General features: G+C 44.4%; 2 protein-coding genes across 2 annotated transcripts; one reads left to right on the forward strand and one right to left on the reverse strand.

The window, feature by feature from the left end:
* The first annotated feature begins 4,357 nt into the window (after positions 1-4,357).
* LOC139918345 (parvalbumin-like EF-hand-containing protein) lies at positions 4,358-6,019 on the forward strand. Its single transcript, XM_071907681.2, has 4 exons — positions 4,358-4,463; positions 4,603-4,738; positions 4,841-4,956; positions 5,976-6,019. The coding sequence occupies exons 1-4, from the start codon at positions 4,358-4,360 to the stop codon at positions 6,017-6,019; spliced, it is 402 nt and encodes a 133-aa protein (XP_071763782.1).
* A 1,025-nt stretch (positions 6,020-7,044) lies between these two features.
* Positions 7,045-17,769, reverse strand: st6galnac (ST6 (alpha-N-acetyl-neuraminyl-2,3-beta-galactosyl-1,3)-N-acetylgalactosaminide alpha-2,6-sialyltransferase). Its single transcript, XM_071907873.2, has 10 exons — positions 17,646-17,769; positions 15,989-16,429; positions 14,304-14,673; positions 12,755-12,920; positions 12,096-12,270; positions 11,111-11,249; positions 10,203-10,306; positions 9,878-9,961; positions 9,506-9,605; positions 7,045-9,084 (listed from the first exon to the last, which is right to left on the reverse strand). The coding sequence occupies exons 2-10, from the start codon at positions 16,126-16,128 to the stop codon at positions 8,914-8,916; spliced, it is 1,449 nt and encodes a 482-aa protein (XP_071763974.1). The 5' UTR covers positions 16,129-16,429; positions 17,646-17,769; the 3' UTR covers positions 7,045-8,913.
* Positions 17,770-17,776: the final 7 nt, after the last annotated feature.

Genomic DNA, 17,776 nt, shown 5'->3' on the forward strand with positions numbered 1-17,776 from the left:
TCCATGGGGATAAGAGACTGATTAACTCCCAGACATAACAAACTCTGCTGGGATAAAGAGGTGCTGTGGATTGTACTCCATCAGACTGCGGGGAGAGAGATAACGTCCCAGTCATGTAAAATGAGTCTAGGCTCTGCCGGGGTGAGCCGAACAACAGTGTTACTATCTGGCTTCTGGAAACAGCAGATTGGTAATAGGCTGAATTATATCTGAAATGCTCATTTTGCTTGTTTACAAGCTCAGTCCCCTGCTGGCTGCCCCACAGTCTATTTCCTCCGTCTAATAAAGCTTAAGAGAGAAATTACGCAATTTCTTCTTCAGTGGCCCCATAAAAATTAACCAAATGAAGGGTTCTTATTCTGTCTTCAAAAACAAGCAAAGGTCTTAAAATGACTTATAATTTTAATAGTAACCTATAATTTACTTTACCACCAATCATTATGTAAGAGTAGGTGTCAATTTTTTTAAATGGTGGGAATCTCATTTTGGAATCAGACTCCTCACATTTACAAAATTAAATGAGGCATCATTCAAAACACACTTTCACACGCAGTAAAGCCTGTGAATGGTGCATTAGTGTTACACACACACACAGCGACAGGATACAGCTGTGTGTATTCACACATCATTAGGAGGTTGTCGGCGCAACTCTGGTGTGCTAATCCACCACACTAATGTATGTCTGTTAAATGTGACGCTTCAGCTGAATGGGTCTTTATGAAGTCAATTTCAATTAGGCTCCAAGGCTCTTCGGACTTGAACACCCAATTCAGACATGCTAATAGGATTAATTACACTTACTTCATTCCAAAGTATTAAAAAAAGGGGAGACTCAGAGGAATGGAAAGATTTTGCTTTTCAAGTTACTCTATCTTCGACTGAACTGTAGCAGTCGTGCTGCATTATGGGTCAGCATCGCAGATGAGAATATTGAACCTTTGAATCAATACGGCGTCGGAGCCATTTTACTTGAGTGGTGAAGGCTTCGGTGAATCACGTCGCATCAAAACACCACTCAATAACTGACACAAACACAGTTTCACTTGCTCGTAGCAGCTGGGGTCGGAAACGCCTCACCTCACATGCAGTACTGTAGTGTGCTGTACACACACCTCCACAAACACACACACAGTGAAGGCTTAATGCACAAATATAGTGAGGACACTTATTAGAACACAGTGTTATATAACTGCTATTACTGTAAAGCTCCTACTTACAAAATCTTCACTTTACAGCAGACAGCTTCAATTGGTCTATCTTTTAAAACAACTTGTGAAAACACATTTGATTCCTGCTTGTGCTTCCTTGATTAGCCATACACAGCTGTTTGACTCTGTAAAGCACTTAGTTGTAATTGCTGTGGTGAATATCCAGGCTTAAAAGTCTTTTCCAGACTTGGCTGAGGCCCTAGAAAGTGCCCTGGATTTGGGAATGTCTGATAGAAAGACGGTGGGAACCGCCCTGTGGGGCAGATGCGGTCGGGGGGTGCTACATGCGGCGTGTGACCTATTAGAAACCAAGTGCTCCTCTCATGGAGTGTCTTAAATGTTAGCATCCAGTCTTAAAGGGGTCTGAGCACAGCTGGAGGCCTGGCTGGGAGGGGATCCAATGTAAGATAGCCTGGATCAATACACAGCGGATAACAAACTCAGTAGGGCCTCTGCAAACAGTCTGATAGGCTTCAATAGGCCTGTATACACATGTTCTTCTATTAATTAGACTCTCTCTCCAAGGAAGATAAGCACACATGCGCACACACTCATATGAATTGTACTATAGTACAAATCTGCACCAATATCACTTATCTAATCCAGTTTCATCTATGCATCATCCTGTACTGTAGTTTTGGTGCATGCATTAGTATGAGAACTGATCTATACACAATTGCCCAGAAGTGTTTCGCTGCGCATGTGTTATTTAGCACAAGTTAGCGCGTACAACTGAGTTATATAACCAGCCATTCTCTGCAGAACACCGTTTCCAACAGCCAGTCCTCTCTCCTGCAGCTCCTGTATTTAAGTGTGTGGCGAACAGCCAGCAAACTTGATTATCTGCCTTGCGTGAGGCTGACAGAGAACTAGGGCCATAGCTCTGAAATGATTTATCACTGGAATGGCGATGTTCTGATCAAAGTGGTAATGGTGTGTGTGTGTGTGTGTGTGTGTGTGTGTGTGGAATAGACTTCCCTACAGCTGCTGAGGTGCCCGGTCTACACTCTTTGCCTTTGAAATGTAGCCCCAGATTTTAAGGGTCAACTTCAGTAAATATCAGCTGGTATCAGAGAACTGACTTCAGGCAGTGGGCTCAGACTGCAAAGCACACAGCACCCAAAACTACCTGTTAACTGGGAGAGAAGAGACCAAAAAGAACATGGCTTGACATAGTATAGACTGTGAGAGTACTGCAGTCCTAATATGCTTCCTTGTCTAAAATACTTGAGAAGGAGAATAGAATAGAATAGAATAGAATAGAATAGAATAGAATAGAATAGAATCAAATCTAATAGAATGCATTTGGTCTGTACAGCTACTGTATGTTATATAGAGAACTGAGTTTCTTTTGCTGCTAGAGTATGTAGAGTATATTCTCAGTAAACTTCAACAGCCATGCCAAGGCCCTGGCACAGAGTGGAGAGTGGCTGGCTCAGCTGGCTCAGCCATAACAAATATGAGCTCATATCAGACCAGTGTTCAGGCTATATTACAAAGCAAAGCACTTAGCCATATCTGACAGTTAACTGAGAGAGAAGAGGACAAAAATCCATTGGCGAAATGATAGCTGGATGAAGCACTAACTCACAAGACTCAATGGTGTGCATCCTTGTCCCATTTGTAGAATCAGCCATTGGTGATGTGCTGCACCGCTGCTGCACTATCACCACCCCCTCTTAATTATTTGGAAAACCCTGCAGTACAAATGCATTAAAAATGCAAAGTGTGGGGACCGGTACAACAGCTCCCACTTTAGGAAAACAACCGATAAACTCTGGATGCACTGGGCACTATGAATAATCTTCAAGTGCCGTGCCAAGGCTGTCCTCTGGTTCAACCCTACCAAGAGGTGGCTGTCCTCCAACTCAACCCTATCAACAGGCTTAATGTGGGGTCTTGGCCAGTACATCTGGAGAGAAGCGTTCCTGTCTGGGACAACAGGAGCCAAGACTCTAATGGAGAACGGCTCCACCAGGGAAAGCAAGACAGGTGCAAGGCCACTGGTGGCTCCATCCTGCCCATATATAAGAGACAGAGAGAGGGGGAGGGTCATCTTTACCAGGAAACCTTGAATCTGGTGAGTAGGACTGGACAGGATATGGACAGATAGATACGTTGAAAAGGGGAAATGGTAAATGGGATAGACCTTGAGTTGGTCTTCTGTCTGTGCAGTAAACGTCAATAACTGGTAACGATTTCCAATTTCTCAGAGATGTTTTGCTTGATGTCAGTGTCATTTTCTCACTTCCAAGCGTGGCAGTAGTTTGTCAAAGTTGTAAAAAAAAAAAAGTGGAATAAGTGTTTTAATCTCCAGTGTCTTGTCTGGCTTTTTGCTCTTTGGAACTTGTAGATTGAGAGCAGAATTGTCCGCTTTGATCTGCTGAATTGATGTGTCTTTATAACCCCCGGCCAACGCGAGGGGAGAGAAACGCAGATATTCATCTTGATAAGAGAGTTCTTGAAGTGCAAATGATAGTGCGAGATTGGGGGGAGGAGTATGATGGGAATGATGAAACCCATGGAAATGCAGCAGCAGTTTACGCTTTATGTTGGGTAGCTTCTATGGCTGTTTTCACCCTCCGCCACATCCTGCGTGACCAGAATGTAAAAGCCTAGTTATACAGCTAACGAAGTATGTATACTAATGCTCGGCCATAGACCCATACCACCATTTCTCTCTCTCTCTCTCTCTCTCTCTCTCTCTCTCTCTCTCTCTCTCCCACACACACACACACACACACACACACAAGTACCATGGTGACTTCTGAAATGATGTGTCCTCTGAGATCAGCGTTGGCAGCATCCTAACCACATATCTCATTATGAGGAGGACCCAAAATATCCATGAGCTACCCCGCCATGAGTAACCCAGCTATGACTAATCACTTGACTGGGTAATTGAAGTTCTATTGATTTGCAGTGGCTCAACATTCGGGGCCGTAGATGACTGGATTTGCTAACCAAATCGATTGCCTTTGAGCGTGCCAAGAAGCTGTTGCTGAAAGAGCAGTGGACGCTTTGCTGGATATTCAACCAGTGGAAACAGAAGTGGGGAAGTAGATACTCCTCCACACACACTCCAAAAGTGTTTAACCCTCTCTGCTTGCTTCCTTCCTGCTCCCCAGCCCAGGACAGACGTAAGCAACATGGCAGATGACTTTGGCCTGCAGGTGAAGAAGGTGGCTGTGGCCATGGGCGCCTCCCTCACGGACCGGGACATCAACCGCATGCCACGGGAGATGAGAATGCAGGGTGTGTGTGTTTGAGATGGGAGTTATGCATTGAAAGCGATGAGTACGATGAGATAATGCATGAAGAGGTACATGTGTGAGTCATGTGGATGATGTCGCTCGCTGATGTCATCTTTTGTCCACTCTCTGTCGCACTGCAGGCAACTTCAACTACAGCAAGTTCCTGGAGTACATGAGGCAGTTCAAGACTTCCGAACAGCGGGAGGAGGCCATCAAGAAGGCCTTCCAGATGCTGGACAAAGACGGCAGTGGCTACATAGAGTGGAACGAGATCAAGTATGGGTCCGATAAAGAATGACACGCATACTGGCCTAACAATTCAGTCGAATAGATTTGAGTCTCTTCCACTCAAGCTCAAAAGGATTTCCCTTCTCCTAGGTATATTCTGTCCACTGTGCCGAATTCAACCCATTCAATGCCTCTTTCTGATGAGGAGGCAGAGGCCATGATCCAGGCAGGAGACGCAGACGGAGACGGACGCATTGACTACAGTGGTGAGAGAGCCTGTTCTGCTGAATTGACTTGCCCTGTATTCTAAGCTGCACTGACCCATCATCACCACTAAGGGTCAGCAGTTAGTAACTCTACATGTGTCAGGGAGCCCTAGAGGCAACTGGGTCACTCTTCAGGCCTTATAAAGTTGAATCAGCAAGTAATTTATTGTATCACGAGGATGTTTATTATGGGAATGCAAACACTTCAGTGGATTTAGTTGATCTTTCTCATGGTAAACCATTGATAGAGCAGTGTTTAAAGGTCAGGATAGCAGTAGATGAGCTCAGCATAATGCAAAACTGCAGTTGTTCAAATAGCAATACATGTTGTCGTGGAAGACTTAGAGCCCAGTTATTATCACAGAGGTCCAACCGCCAATATTTAACTTGGGCAAATAACTGGGTGGCAAATATATCCCAAGTGGACACTGACTGTTTAAAAATGCAACCAATAAAAATAGTGTCTTAGGTTGTATATAAGATACCTATTAATATGTCTTGTAGCAATGTATTTTCCTAAAAATCAATAGATGAAATGAGAATATTTTACTCTCTTTGGAACACTTTTGACCAACGTTTTTTGAGGGCCAAATTTGGCCAGCAGGCCCTAGTTTGGGCAGCCCAGTCCTACAGCCTAACATTATGTTGAGCACACACCTTCAGTGTCAGACACTGGAAAATTCGACCATGTTTGACCCTCTTGTTATGCGTTGACAACTCCCTGTTTTATTTGACTATGATCTGGATATACAAAATGAGAGCCATATGTGAACTGGTAATCTATTCTCACACACATTCACCCACATCTACTTAAATTCCTGAAAAAGAGCTTGGCTTGCAGACTTGTGGTCGCATACTACTAACTGTAGTATGTAACTGTAATGTCCCGCTGCCAGACATTTTGGCCGTCGCCCCAGCACTGAAATGCATGACTCATGACCGTGGTAACTCCCTTATGCAGCTCCCACCCTCACTCCCATTCACATCTGTCCCTAAAGCTTCCCCTCCCTGCCTTGCAGAGTTCTCAAACATGGTGAAGCTGGAGAAGAAACCAAGAAAGTAAAGAGGTCACATGGTTCATCTGCACTCCAGAATGTTACAAGAGAGTGTGTGTGTGTGTGTGTGTGTGTGTGTGTGAGAGAGAGAGAGAGTTTGAAGGAGAGAGAGAGAGAGAGAGAGGGAGAGAGAGAGAGAGAGAGAGAGAGAGGCCCTGCATGCCAGTTGTACCCTCCCTGAAGAATGCTCTTCCTCCTGTGGATTGAAAAGCATCCAGGCATCGGGTTAGTGTGAGGACTATTGTTGTTCCCAGTAGTTTTGGCTGTAGTTCACAAATACATTTTACCAAAAAGGGTGGGGGTGATTAAAAGTTGGGTGTTGGGGTTATTTTATTGGCTGAATGCCCCGTGTTTGTCTGTAAATTGTGTATTCCTCAGTCATTTTTGGAAGCTGCATAAAGCTATAGCGTGATTATGTTCCTCTCATGCCCAGCCTTTTCTTATCCATGCACTTTTGTTTGTCTGCTAGAGTTAAAGGGTAGGTGTTCGCACACACCCGTCATCTGACTATATAGGGGAGACCAGGGATGGTTGTAACATGGGGTTAGTTGTAAAAGCACCATTTCCATCAATCAGGGATAAGTGAGAGTCATATGATCACTACTGTACACACCCACTTCCTTTCTGATGTTACATGTACAGTTTGCAGTAAGTAAGTAAGTAATTTTTTGAACCAAGTTTATATTTTGATTAGCACTGATAGTGTTGAAGTTAACATGATAGGACTTGTATTAGATTAAACAGTAGTCAAGTAAAATGTGATGCGTTCCATCCATGCTAATCTCAAACCACCGTTCTACAACAGCTAGAAATATAATGGCCGACAGGGGTGGTGACAGTTGTAACACTGTTGAAAAAAGTGTTACTGTGACTCATTTATTAAACAGTTATGTGATGGAACACCACATTTCAGTTAATTTTGTTAAAAGACAACCCATACATGCATGCGCAGTTAAGAGATGTTAAAATGGTTTCGTTCAAAAGGATCAAGATAGTCAAAGACACACACACGCACAGACACATACACAGTGACTGACAGTCATGTTGTTCTTTAATGTCATACAGCCTTCATTAGAGCTGTTCTAATGCATAGTGCATAGTATGAGCTCAATTTTTGCTTCTTTCCTCTTGTTGTTACAACTTACCCCAGCTAGTGTTACAACTTACCCCGGTATCGGGGTAGGTTATAACAATGGAACTCCTTGTATTTGACATCAATTCATGAAGTCTGTGATAATATAATAGAGGTTAAAGTGTTTGCTATTTGTAGCAGACAGATGTGGGCACTTTGTGTCAAAATTTGAGAAATCTAACACCAAAACCCAAACAAAAGGGACTGAGACAAAATGTGTTACAATCATCCCCGGTCTCCCCTATATATCCTCACCAAGGCACCATGCCAGTCCAGAATACAAGAGCGTACACAAACATAAATTGGACACACACTGAGAATGACTGCTGTGCTTGACACTGCTAACCCTTTTCAGTGTCTGTGCTCTTGTTCTCCACTGGACATAGAAGAAGGAAAGGTCAGAGACAAACCAAGAATAAATCCCAAAACCACAGAGATAAAATCACAGTTTTGCTTTTATACAGATTTTTAAGGTCAAAATCAAAATTGCACTACAAACCCACCCATCCATTCCTCATTGCAAAAATATGATCCAATGTTTCAGTTAACTGGAACATTCAGTTTTGAACACAATCCGACACCATAAAAACTTGTGAATTTTAAATAAACATATATTCCCTGATCTGCACAGTGTCTTTGGTTACTTGTCTGTTCCCCTACACCACAAATCTACAGTACACTGTCATTATTGTTGCGCTACTCCATGTCATACATACAGTATGTCCATGGAGATGAGTCCAGATGAGTGACAATGTGAAGGAAATCAACAGTGAGAACAATGAATCTCGATGAACTTCGACCCCATACCGCCACAGCTCAGAGATGAGTTCAGGTGCACAAGCAGAGTCTGTAAAGAGCGTCCTTGGAGACCGTCACAGAATCCAAACAGAGAGAAAAAAAGGCCACTGGCAACGTGTCCTCTTTTGTGTTGTTGCGGAAACTCCACCGCTTCAAATATTTTCCTTGGTTACCTCGGCCACGACGCATTTTCCAGACTAGTGATTCACATTAAAGGCACTGAGAGTCCTAATGGAGTCCATACAGTATTCTTCTTATCATACTATGGCACTGTGTGGGAAAAAAGTACACTTTTGTGCTATAAAAAAATAGTCGGGATGTAAGAACAAAGAAAAAAACAATAAGTTAAGTTCCTAAAACTAAATGCACTTTCACTTTTAAATACTTTTCCCACTGAGCTTTCGTCACACTCAGTTTGTTCACCTTCCACTTTAAACACACACACACACACACACAGACATTCACACACACACTCAGAGAGGGAGAGAGAGAACAGAATCTGAGTAAATATCAGAATAGAACATGACTACTGCCAGCAGTGCTCTGACCAGCTATTTAGGGCAGGGAGACAGGATATTTTAAGTAAGTGGCCAACTGAATTGCAGTCTTGTCCCTTGTCAACATACTGTACCACACAGCACACACAACTCAGCTTTCACACACCCGAACTCTGATTGCATGATATGCCTTAAGTAATAGTAAAATGTGTCAAATAAAACCCTAAAACCCTAAAACAAATCCTGAACAATCATAGCAGCTGTCAATAAGAAAAAAAAAAAATCCTAGTTCAGGAATCATAAAAGAAAAAAGCGCTTTCTCTCTTCTCAACAACAGGAAGCTAGAGAGTCACTGTGAGAGAAAGCGGGGTTGTCTGTTGTCGGGGGTTTTCCGTCTTCCTGTCATGTGCTCCGGTCTACTGCTGGTTAACGTGCACGCAGGCAGGATGCCGTCATTTCCGGGCCCGACTCCGACTCACTGGTGCATGTAGAGGCGCAGGAGGCCCGCCTGGTTCAGCTGCTGCCACAGGCTCAACTCCAGGCGCAGGTCGTGGTTGGCGAAGAAACCCACCTTGTGGTAGCTCTTGTCGTAGTAGTGGTCAGAGTAGTTGTTGTAGTCCGGGGTCATGAAGCCGTACGCGCTCACCTTTATCAACACAGAAACAAACAGTGAATGACCTAATTTATGCCCTTTTTTTTGTTTTTTTTTTACTTGAATTTCAGCCTCGGGGGGGAGAACGCTGCTCATTTGCATCCGCAGAACAGACCAGTTGGAAAACAAGCTTTCACAGCGATCAAATTCAATTCAATGCTTGGGTGGATATTTAAACAATATGAGGACAATATGAGAAGGTTGGCACTGCAACACACTACTGTTTCCAAGGTAAACTTTCTCAGAATTGTTTTGTGAGTGACTCCCTATCACGAGCTGATCAGGGTTACACAACGATATCCGAGGTGTGTGTTTTGCAAGACCGACAGTTAGCAGTAAATCCGTTCTCACACTGTCAAGTGCAGTCCTGCCGCAGAGTGCATATAGACCTGTCTACGATGATGATGGATCCTACCTGGTCGCAGGTGTGCAGAGCGGCCAGCAGCATCGCAGCGCCTGTTGACGGACGGTATATGTTCTTATATTTGGTTGTCATGGTATGGGACCGGAGGAATCTGAAACATTACAAAATGAAAACAATCTGTATGGTCAGTTTCTGAGACAGTGATGCGGAGGAGCATGAGGGAGAATCCCCGAGGAGTTTCTTGGCATTCTTCACATATTCCTGAATCTTTTAGTAGTTGCTCATTAATACATAAGTCCTCTTTGTGTGGGAACTCCCCAGAGCACACTCCTATTTCAACCTCAATCTCATTCACACTATTTGTAACCAGAGACATGCTTTTATTGTGATCAGACACACCCATCCCGCTGGTAAAACTCCCACCTGTTTCTGAGGTAACGGATGAAATCGGGATGATACATCTTCAACTTTTCTGCTGACACATTTTCTCCAAAGTAGTTGGGTGGACTAAAGAAATATGGAAATATGAGAGTATTACATAATCACACAATCCATTCACAGTCAATTATCCAACACCACACACACACACACACACACACACACACACACACACACACACACGCGCACACACAGGTACAGACGTATGTGGACATGTGCATGCAAGCACACATACACACCAAAAAAACAAAATTTCATCATTGCTTGTGCGTCATCAGAGTTGACGATGCACTTCATGAGTGTTACTAACGACTTGCTGCGCTCAGGCCCTCTCTCTACTGGAGTGTGTGTGGCGGCAGCCTTCATCAACAAGTAGTCACGGTCATGATCTGGCAAGAAGATATACCGTGTCTCCTGGAGAGAGAGAGAGAGAGAGAGAGAGAGAGAGATGACTAATCTGATTTATCTAAACAGAAAACTTAAATGGTATCCTGTTCAGCTCTATCCAAACATGTTCCTTTTTTCTTCTTTTCTTTTCTATCCCATGACCAATGCCCAGTGGTGGTAAAAGTACTCAAATCCTTTACTTAAGTAAAAGTAGCAATATCATAATAGAAAAATATGTTTTTATTTTAACTCCATTAAAAGTAAAAGTCCTGCATTCAAAAGTTTACTTAAGTAAAAGTATAGAAGTATTAGCAGTAAAATGTACTTAAGTATTAAAAGTAAAAGTCCTCATTCTTTCAGAGTGTTAAATTATTGAAGCATTAACCTGTAAGAAGTATTTTAATGTTGCAGGTCTAACTGCTCCATATACTGTTGGGGAGTTTAAACTCCAATGCAACATATGTTTTGCATGTAAAACCTTATTCTGCAAAGTAACTAGTAACTCCAGCCATCAGATAAATGTAGTGGAGGAAAAGTAGAAAGTCTCACAAAATGGAAATACTGAGGAAATACTAGTAAGTAAAGTGCCAGTACCTCAAAACTGTACTTAAGTACAGTACTTGAGTAAATGTACTTTTCTCTTGTGTCAATGCCCTAATTCTATCTCCCCTATTCTATCTCTATGTGCTGTGACCTGGGCCTGCTTCTACCAGGACAGTATTTTAGGGGGTGCAGACCCCTTAATTTTATACTGTACCCCCACAGTTTTTCACCCCTGTGAGATGCAATCTAATTCTATGGTGAGGAAAAAGTGTCCTGTTTGGTCCTGACCTCAGACACAGGCGGCCCTTGATACCCGAGGCCGGCGTAGCTCCTCATGGAGTTCCTCATTGTATTGGTGGAGAACGTGTAGTGGGTGGTCCGTGACCCCACGTCCTGTTCGAAGCCCTTAATGACTGCCCCGTTGGTCCTGCAGATCAATGGTGTTCACACACACACACACACACACACACACACAAACACACAGATGAAAGATGCACACGCGCATGCATACAGGCAAATAAACACACCGACACATACAAGCACACAGACACACACAAGAACACTGTTAATTACCACTTAACCCATCGGTCACCATGGCAACCACACACACAGGGACCAGTCTATGCACTGAAGGAGCACTTGAATGACACATCCTGAATGACACACAATGACTGTGTGCTTGCTGGCATTAGCACCTCTGATCTGCAGCTTTTCACCAGAGCCCACGCTGACTATTCACTACAGGCTACAACAACACACCTATTCTCATTTCACAGTGCTTTGGCGACCGGGTGGGAAAACCAGTGAGGGAGCAATTTGAGTTCACAGGGGTGGTTTTAAAGGAAAAATCCACCATCAGATGTTCTTACACTGTTATGTTCAATGGATTCCAGGAGTTATTTTGTGATGAAGTGTTGTAATTTTGTTTTGTTTTTTTGGTGTATCCACTTTCTCTCAACCTGCCTCTACTTCTGCTTCAGTTAGTGGTTTCCTCCATTTCGCAGGATGCCTTTCGACAACCCCCAGAGAATGTGCCTGAACTTGCTGCATTCAGCTGTGGGTTTTATGTGTAGGTAGAGAGAGAAATAGCAATAGTGGAGCATGTTTTACCAGTCGAGAAAAAAGCACGAGTCGCACCTCTTACTCAAAACACAAAATAACATAACTGTCTGTGGAGAAATGACGTGACTGAAGTGTTTTAGGGTGGATTCTTCCTTTAACACAGGGTCCACTTTACACTTGAACACTCAACAAGGCCAAAGTCAGCGTGTACCTGAAGACGTAGTCGTGACTGTCGATCTCCGTTCCTTTCTTGGAGTCCTTCAGTATCCCACCATTCCCCACCACAGCACAGCGGATACACTGCGATTTGATCCGGCGATGGCTCCAGTCGTCAAACATCTGCCAGTTAGCAGAAGAATTGAGGACAGAGAGAGTTGCCACCAGCGCTGTCGACGCAAAAATAGAATACATTTGTGGATGGAATTTAACACAGAATCCTTGAATCGGGCAAGAAAAGATCTAGTGGCTGAATGCAGCCAAGATGGAATTTTTGTGCTTCTGCAGTTGTATACGCCTACAGACTCAGTTGTTGGGATTGGTCTGAAAGAAAAAAAAGACCCTGAGGCTACATGTGTGGGCAAACAGACAGGAAGCTATCATTCTCTTAACGTGACAAGCATCTTAACTGCGTGGAGGCCCACATGCCCTTGATTATATAATGAGAAACACTTTCAGTCTGCCATCCGGATATACTTGAATTTTAGATATGAAAACATACACCACCAGCTCAACAGTACATGATGTGTGTGACATGACAAAAGATGGCAAAACATGGCGTGTGACGTGAAAATTCTGTATTCGTTTTCTCAATACTCTCAATAAAATATATTGTGATTTGGTTTGAGGTCGACTAAGCGGTTGAGGACTTACTCTCGTAGTCGACCCCCCCCCAGCCGTGTGTCCCTGGGTACTGGCTCAGGCGCTGGTACTGCTCAGGAGTGGCATGCTTGGCCCACTGGAGGACTGGAATACTCTTCAGAAAACGCCCACCAAAGTCAGTTGATGGGACTCTCCTCCTCACACTGTCCGGACAGTCCTGCAGGGAGCAGGTACCAGAGTTGCTGTTATCTCACACACACACACACACACACACATACAGAACTTCCCCTCTAACCAATGACAGGGTCTTAATCCCAACATACAGTCATGTCTACATGATCATTAGCCCACACTACAGACCAGCATCATTAGTTCCACTTGGCGGGTTGCGCAACCGCAATATTAACCCACAGACTCTCGCTGGAGGCAATTATCTAGTAATTACACAGCTACGGAAGAGCAACTCTAATGACAGAAGGGATGCTGGAGGTTTTGTCCTGCGAGAGGAATATTCATTATGAAACTTACATGGAGACATATTACTGACACACATGAATAAAACACAAACTACATATATGAAGGAACACAAGGAAACATGAAAGAATGCACACATACATACACATAAACACAGAGTTTAAGGTCAACAGAAACAAAGAGCCTGATCTGATTAAACTGAACCCATTAGCAACTTTGTTTCACTAATTGTATTATCCATGCCACTGGTTCTCTATAGAATCAGTTACCCTACGTATCCCAGTCTATGAGGTACGCAATCCTTAGTCTGAACCGCAGTTAAACTGACATGGAAGTCTTTACAATATCATACTTAATACTTAATATGTCATTGAAAGACGTGGAAAATATGAACTGTGAGTCACTTAATCATAGTGAATTATTTTAATTATAGTCTTAATCAGTCAATCAAAATGAAACCGACACCACCACCGCCACAGAGCCCTGTGATTGCTCACATGAGACGTTCTTAAGCAATGTCTCCATTTCATAGTCGTGTGCTTTCTCATCCTCTCCTCTGTTCCCCTCGGTGGACCATCTGACAAACGCAACTGAAAGGATTTTGTGCTGATGACACACTCGAGGGGCAGAGGGAGACGGAGAAACGGAGCCAGACCGCGTGAGGCTTGACTTCATCTTTCTGGTAAACATTCACGGGGAAGGCTGGCACACCCTTTTTTTTTTACTCGGTTGCGTCAAACAAGTCCATCATTCTGTCAAACCTGTGGAAAAGCAGTGGTGTGTGACAGCTATCATGAAAACGAAGAGGTTCCGATACTCCGCCGATGATCTCTAAGCAATCTAATGCACCAGATCATCCGAGGCACATCGCAAGGGGGTATAAATTACCTCTCTGATTACCTATTGCATAATCCCTTGTTTAATTACAATATCACTCTTTATCCTCTTGCAACAGCTAACTACCTGTAGAATCATCTTACCCACCACCCACTGCTGCTGCAAAAAAAAAAAAAGGGGGGGGGGCATTATTTTTAAGCACAAAACGCAGACACAGAGATCAGAGATCTACACAGAAAGCTGAAGTCACAACAAGCAGATTCTGCAGAGATACCGAGGTGGAACTGACTGTTTGCGGTGGGATATCTTCACTGGCGTAGGTATCTCCGATGTAGGGAGGCTGTGTCGTCCTGGGAGTGCGGGTGGGCTGCCGGGGCCGCAGATTAAGGCCTTCGGTGGCGGTTCTGCCATTATCCTTGGCATCAGACTCGGAACTAGACTCGCTGACATCTCTTGGCGGAGGCAGGGTGTTGTTCTTGGCCGGTTGCTCTCCGGCGGCTGCGGGTGGTTGGGCCTTTAAAGGCAGAGCCTGTGTGGCACTTTTCTGCTCATGCGGAGCCGCTCCGGTGAACAGCTTCGGGTCAAAGGTCGAGGCAGGGGGCGCCTGGGACCAGCGGTCACCGTCGCCGCCGAGACGCTCCTCGGAGTCTTGTGACACGCTGGAAGACAAAACATGCACTGATAAGCATGGCAGGTCACTGGTGGACATGGATCATCTAACCTTCCTTTCACACGGTGCATTGCCCTTGCTTGACTCCAATCCCTGGCTTTTCAAACAAAAAACACGCATTCTTAATTGTTTTCTGTGAGAGTAGAAGGGTGAAGGTCTCCAGTGTGGGAGAGAAATAAGGTGATTTATGCCTCTCCGTTTCACAAGGCATAGCTTTGCCAATTTATTACAGTCATGCTGATGGTGTAAAGTGATTAAAAAGAAGAGCTATTCCTGAGAAAACAGTGAGCTAGAACATAAACATAGGTCATGGTTGAAACTTTCTGTCCTTCCACTTACACAGAAACTCTCAGTTCTGCTTTTCTTCTTCCCCTTTAATTATCAATATTGTACCTGGGGTGTGTATGTGAGCTACTGCACACAAGGCTTTTCACTGCTACAAACCATCCAGCACAAGGAAACAAAAAAAAAAAACGTAACCTTCTTGTTGTAGAATTAGTTAGCCTTCATGTTCCAGATTCACGGGTTGCATAGTGCCACATGGGCTACTCTGTTCAGGTAACCATGGCACTCCCTTTACCCTGATTATTAGGCTGATGCACCAGATGCTGTTGATGTCAGGCTCAGCAGGAAGTAAACCTCATAAAGCCCAGTAATGAGATGCAAATGTAATAGAGCAGTCGTATAAAAGTGTAACTGGAACTTGGCAGTCAGATAAAAGACCGGCTCAGCAGCTCCAGCATTCCTCAAAATGAGAGAGCCGTGAGCTGTGAATGCCCCAAACTTATCATTTAGTGTCTGAAATAGACCATTGAGAGATGGCCATCTTTGCCATTCCTTCCCTCCTCTTAATGCACCTTATCTGGACTCGCTGGCTTTTAAACCTGGAGCACTGCCCATGATAACAAAGCTTACATTTCACATATGTGTGTAAGAGACCACCTCCAGTGAAATAACTCCGGGGGCTTTTTTCATTACTGCAGCCAGAGCGCTGTGTGGCTCCTTTGTTGAAACCACAATGATACAACTAGAGGGGGGAATAAGTACTGGTTACTGAAAACCATGGAACTTTTAATACCCTCCATGATCTAAGAGTTTAACCCTGTGCCATTTTACTACTGGTGGCCATTTGGGAGAACGCTGAAATTGTTTTTATATGTGAATACTGTCTTTTCTGGATACAGCCTTCCATAATACTGGTAAATCTTGATTTAGGCACCATGTAATAACATATGAATACTGCATTCACAAACCACATTTAATGAAAGAAAGACATAAGTGTAGGTTTTGCCCCACCAACTCACCCGCTTGCACCCTGGGTGAAGTGAGCCAGACCCACCATGTGCCAAGGCACGCGGATCTCCAGGCTCACACACAGGATGTAGATGCACAGCAGGCAGCTGATGGCCAGGAAGCCCAGCACCAGCTTCTTCTGGAGCGCCATGGCCCGTCACGGAGAGCCCGACCCCGGGCGGCGGGCTGCGTGTGTGCCCCCTGCCTTCCGCGCTCCCCAAAGGAACATGAGGAGGCAGAGGATGGAGGCTGGGGCAGAGAGGGGGAGAGGAGAGAGAGAGAGAGAGAGAGAGAGAGAGAGAGAGAGAGAGAGAGAGAGAGAGAGAGAGAGAGAGAGAGAGAGAGAGAGAGAGAGAGGCCGAGGAAGCAGGAGGGGTGGAGGTGGTGAAGGTGGGGGACTTAATTAGCCCACAACAGGCTCTGGGCTCCACTCTGGGCTTCTCTCAACACAACTAGGGGAGGGAGGGGAGGAAGGAGAGAGGTACAGACAGACAGAGAGAGAGTTAGAAAGTGTGAGGGGGGGCAGGATGGAAGGGGAAACTTTATCTTTCAGCGTCAACACGGCTCCCAATAATCCCTTTTTAATGAAACCTCTGCCCGCGCACCCATGCACAAACTGCACGCTCACCATCGTCATATCCTTTTACATTCCTCTTTTATTCCGCCGCTTTCTTTGTATATTTACCCTGGCCTTCCTACTATGCAGCAACCGTTCATTATGCGGGATACAACAGAGGCAAGGCTGAAACTGGATCAATCTTAGCGATGACTGCGTAAATGAATCACACTCTGGCTGGCAGAACTGTGGCCCGGATAGACAGCATTCTCTACTAACTGGGCAGGAGAATGCAGAGGGTGATGACAGCTGCAAACGCAGGAAACCAGAAAAAGGACACGTCTTCTTATTCATCCCCCCACTGTTTTGTGGTCAAACCCTGAGTCTGAAGCAAATAGCATACACACTGAGCACCACCCCTCTCCACTTCTCACCTCTTTGTAAGCAGTGTAATAAACATGGCCCGAGGCAGCGGGGGCACTCCACTGCTGAAATCTGCTCTCTAACTTCTCTTTACCAGTCAAGTCTCTAGCTGCTTTGTTAAGTCCAGCCAATCCATGGGCCTAATCCCTTAATAACTGGATGAATCTGTAAAATGATAACCAGCACTGATGACAATGTCAATGATACACTTTCCCAAGCTTGTTTAGGTACTCCGGTCTGAGGCTAAATGGGGAATGGAAAGAATGTGTTGCGGTGATCCAGTGATAAACTCAGCTCCCGTGTCTCTGATAACAGACATAACACTGGGAAACTGAGACGGAATCTCTTTTGTTCCAGTAAAAGGTTTTTCAGACAATAAGCACTCGATACAGCTGGCAGAGATTTCAACCTTACTGAATTAAATGTCATGGAAGTAATTACATTTTCTCCAATATGACTCGGTGCCAAAAAAAGTCAGGGCAAAATGAAAGGAGTAACTAAACAGATATTGCATTAACCCCAGTTCAACATATTAAACTGAGACGAGTCATGACTTTTCAATCTCTCTCCCTTTAGTTAGAGGACTGTTACTCTCTTTCTCTTCCGTCTCTCTGTCTCTCTCTGCTCCTCTCCTGTCAACAGAAAGCTGTAAACATAAAAAAAGATAGATATTTTAAATGTCCTCTCACCAATTGGCAGTCTTCAGTAGTCTGTAGAGGCAGTTTTCCCGGCATGACAGTTATAATGAGAGTATATTCCTCTAAGTTAGGAGCTCTCTGTTCCTCATCTAGTGTGGAGTGGCTACACTGAGAGCCCCGGC

The sequence above is a fragment of the Centroberyx gerrardi genome, chromosome 20 (genome assembly GCF_048128805.1).
Source record: "Centroberyx gerrardi isolate f3 chromosome 20, fCenGer3.hap1.cur.20231027, whole genome shotgun sequence".
NCBI classification, from domain to species: domain Eukaryota; kingdom Metazoa; phylum Chordata; class Actinopteri; order Beryciformes; family Berycidae; genus Centroberyx; species Centroberyx gerrardi.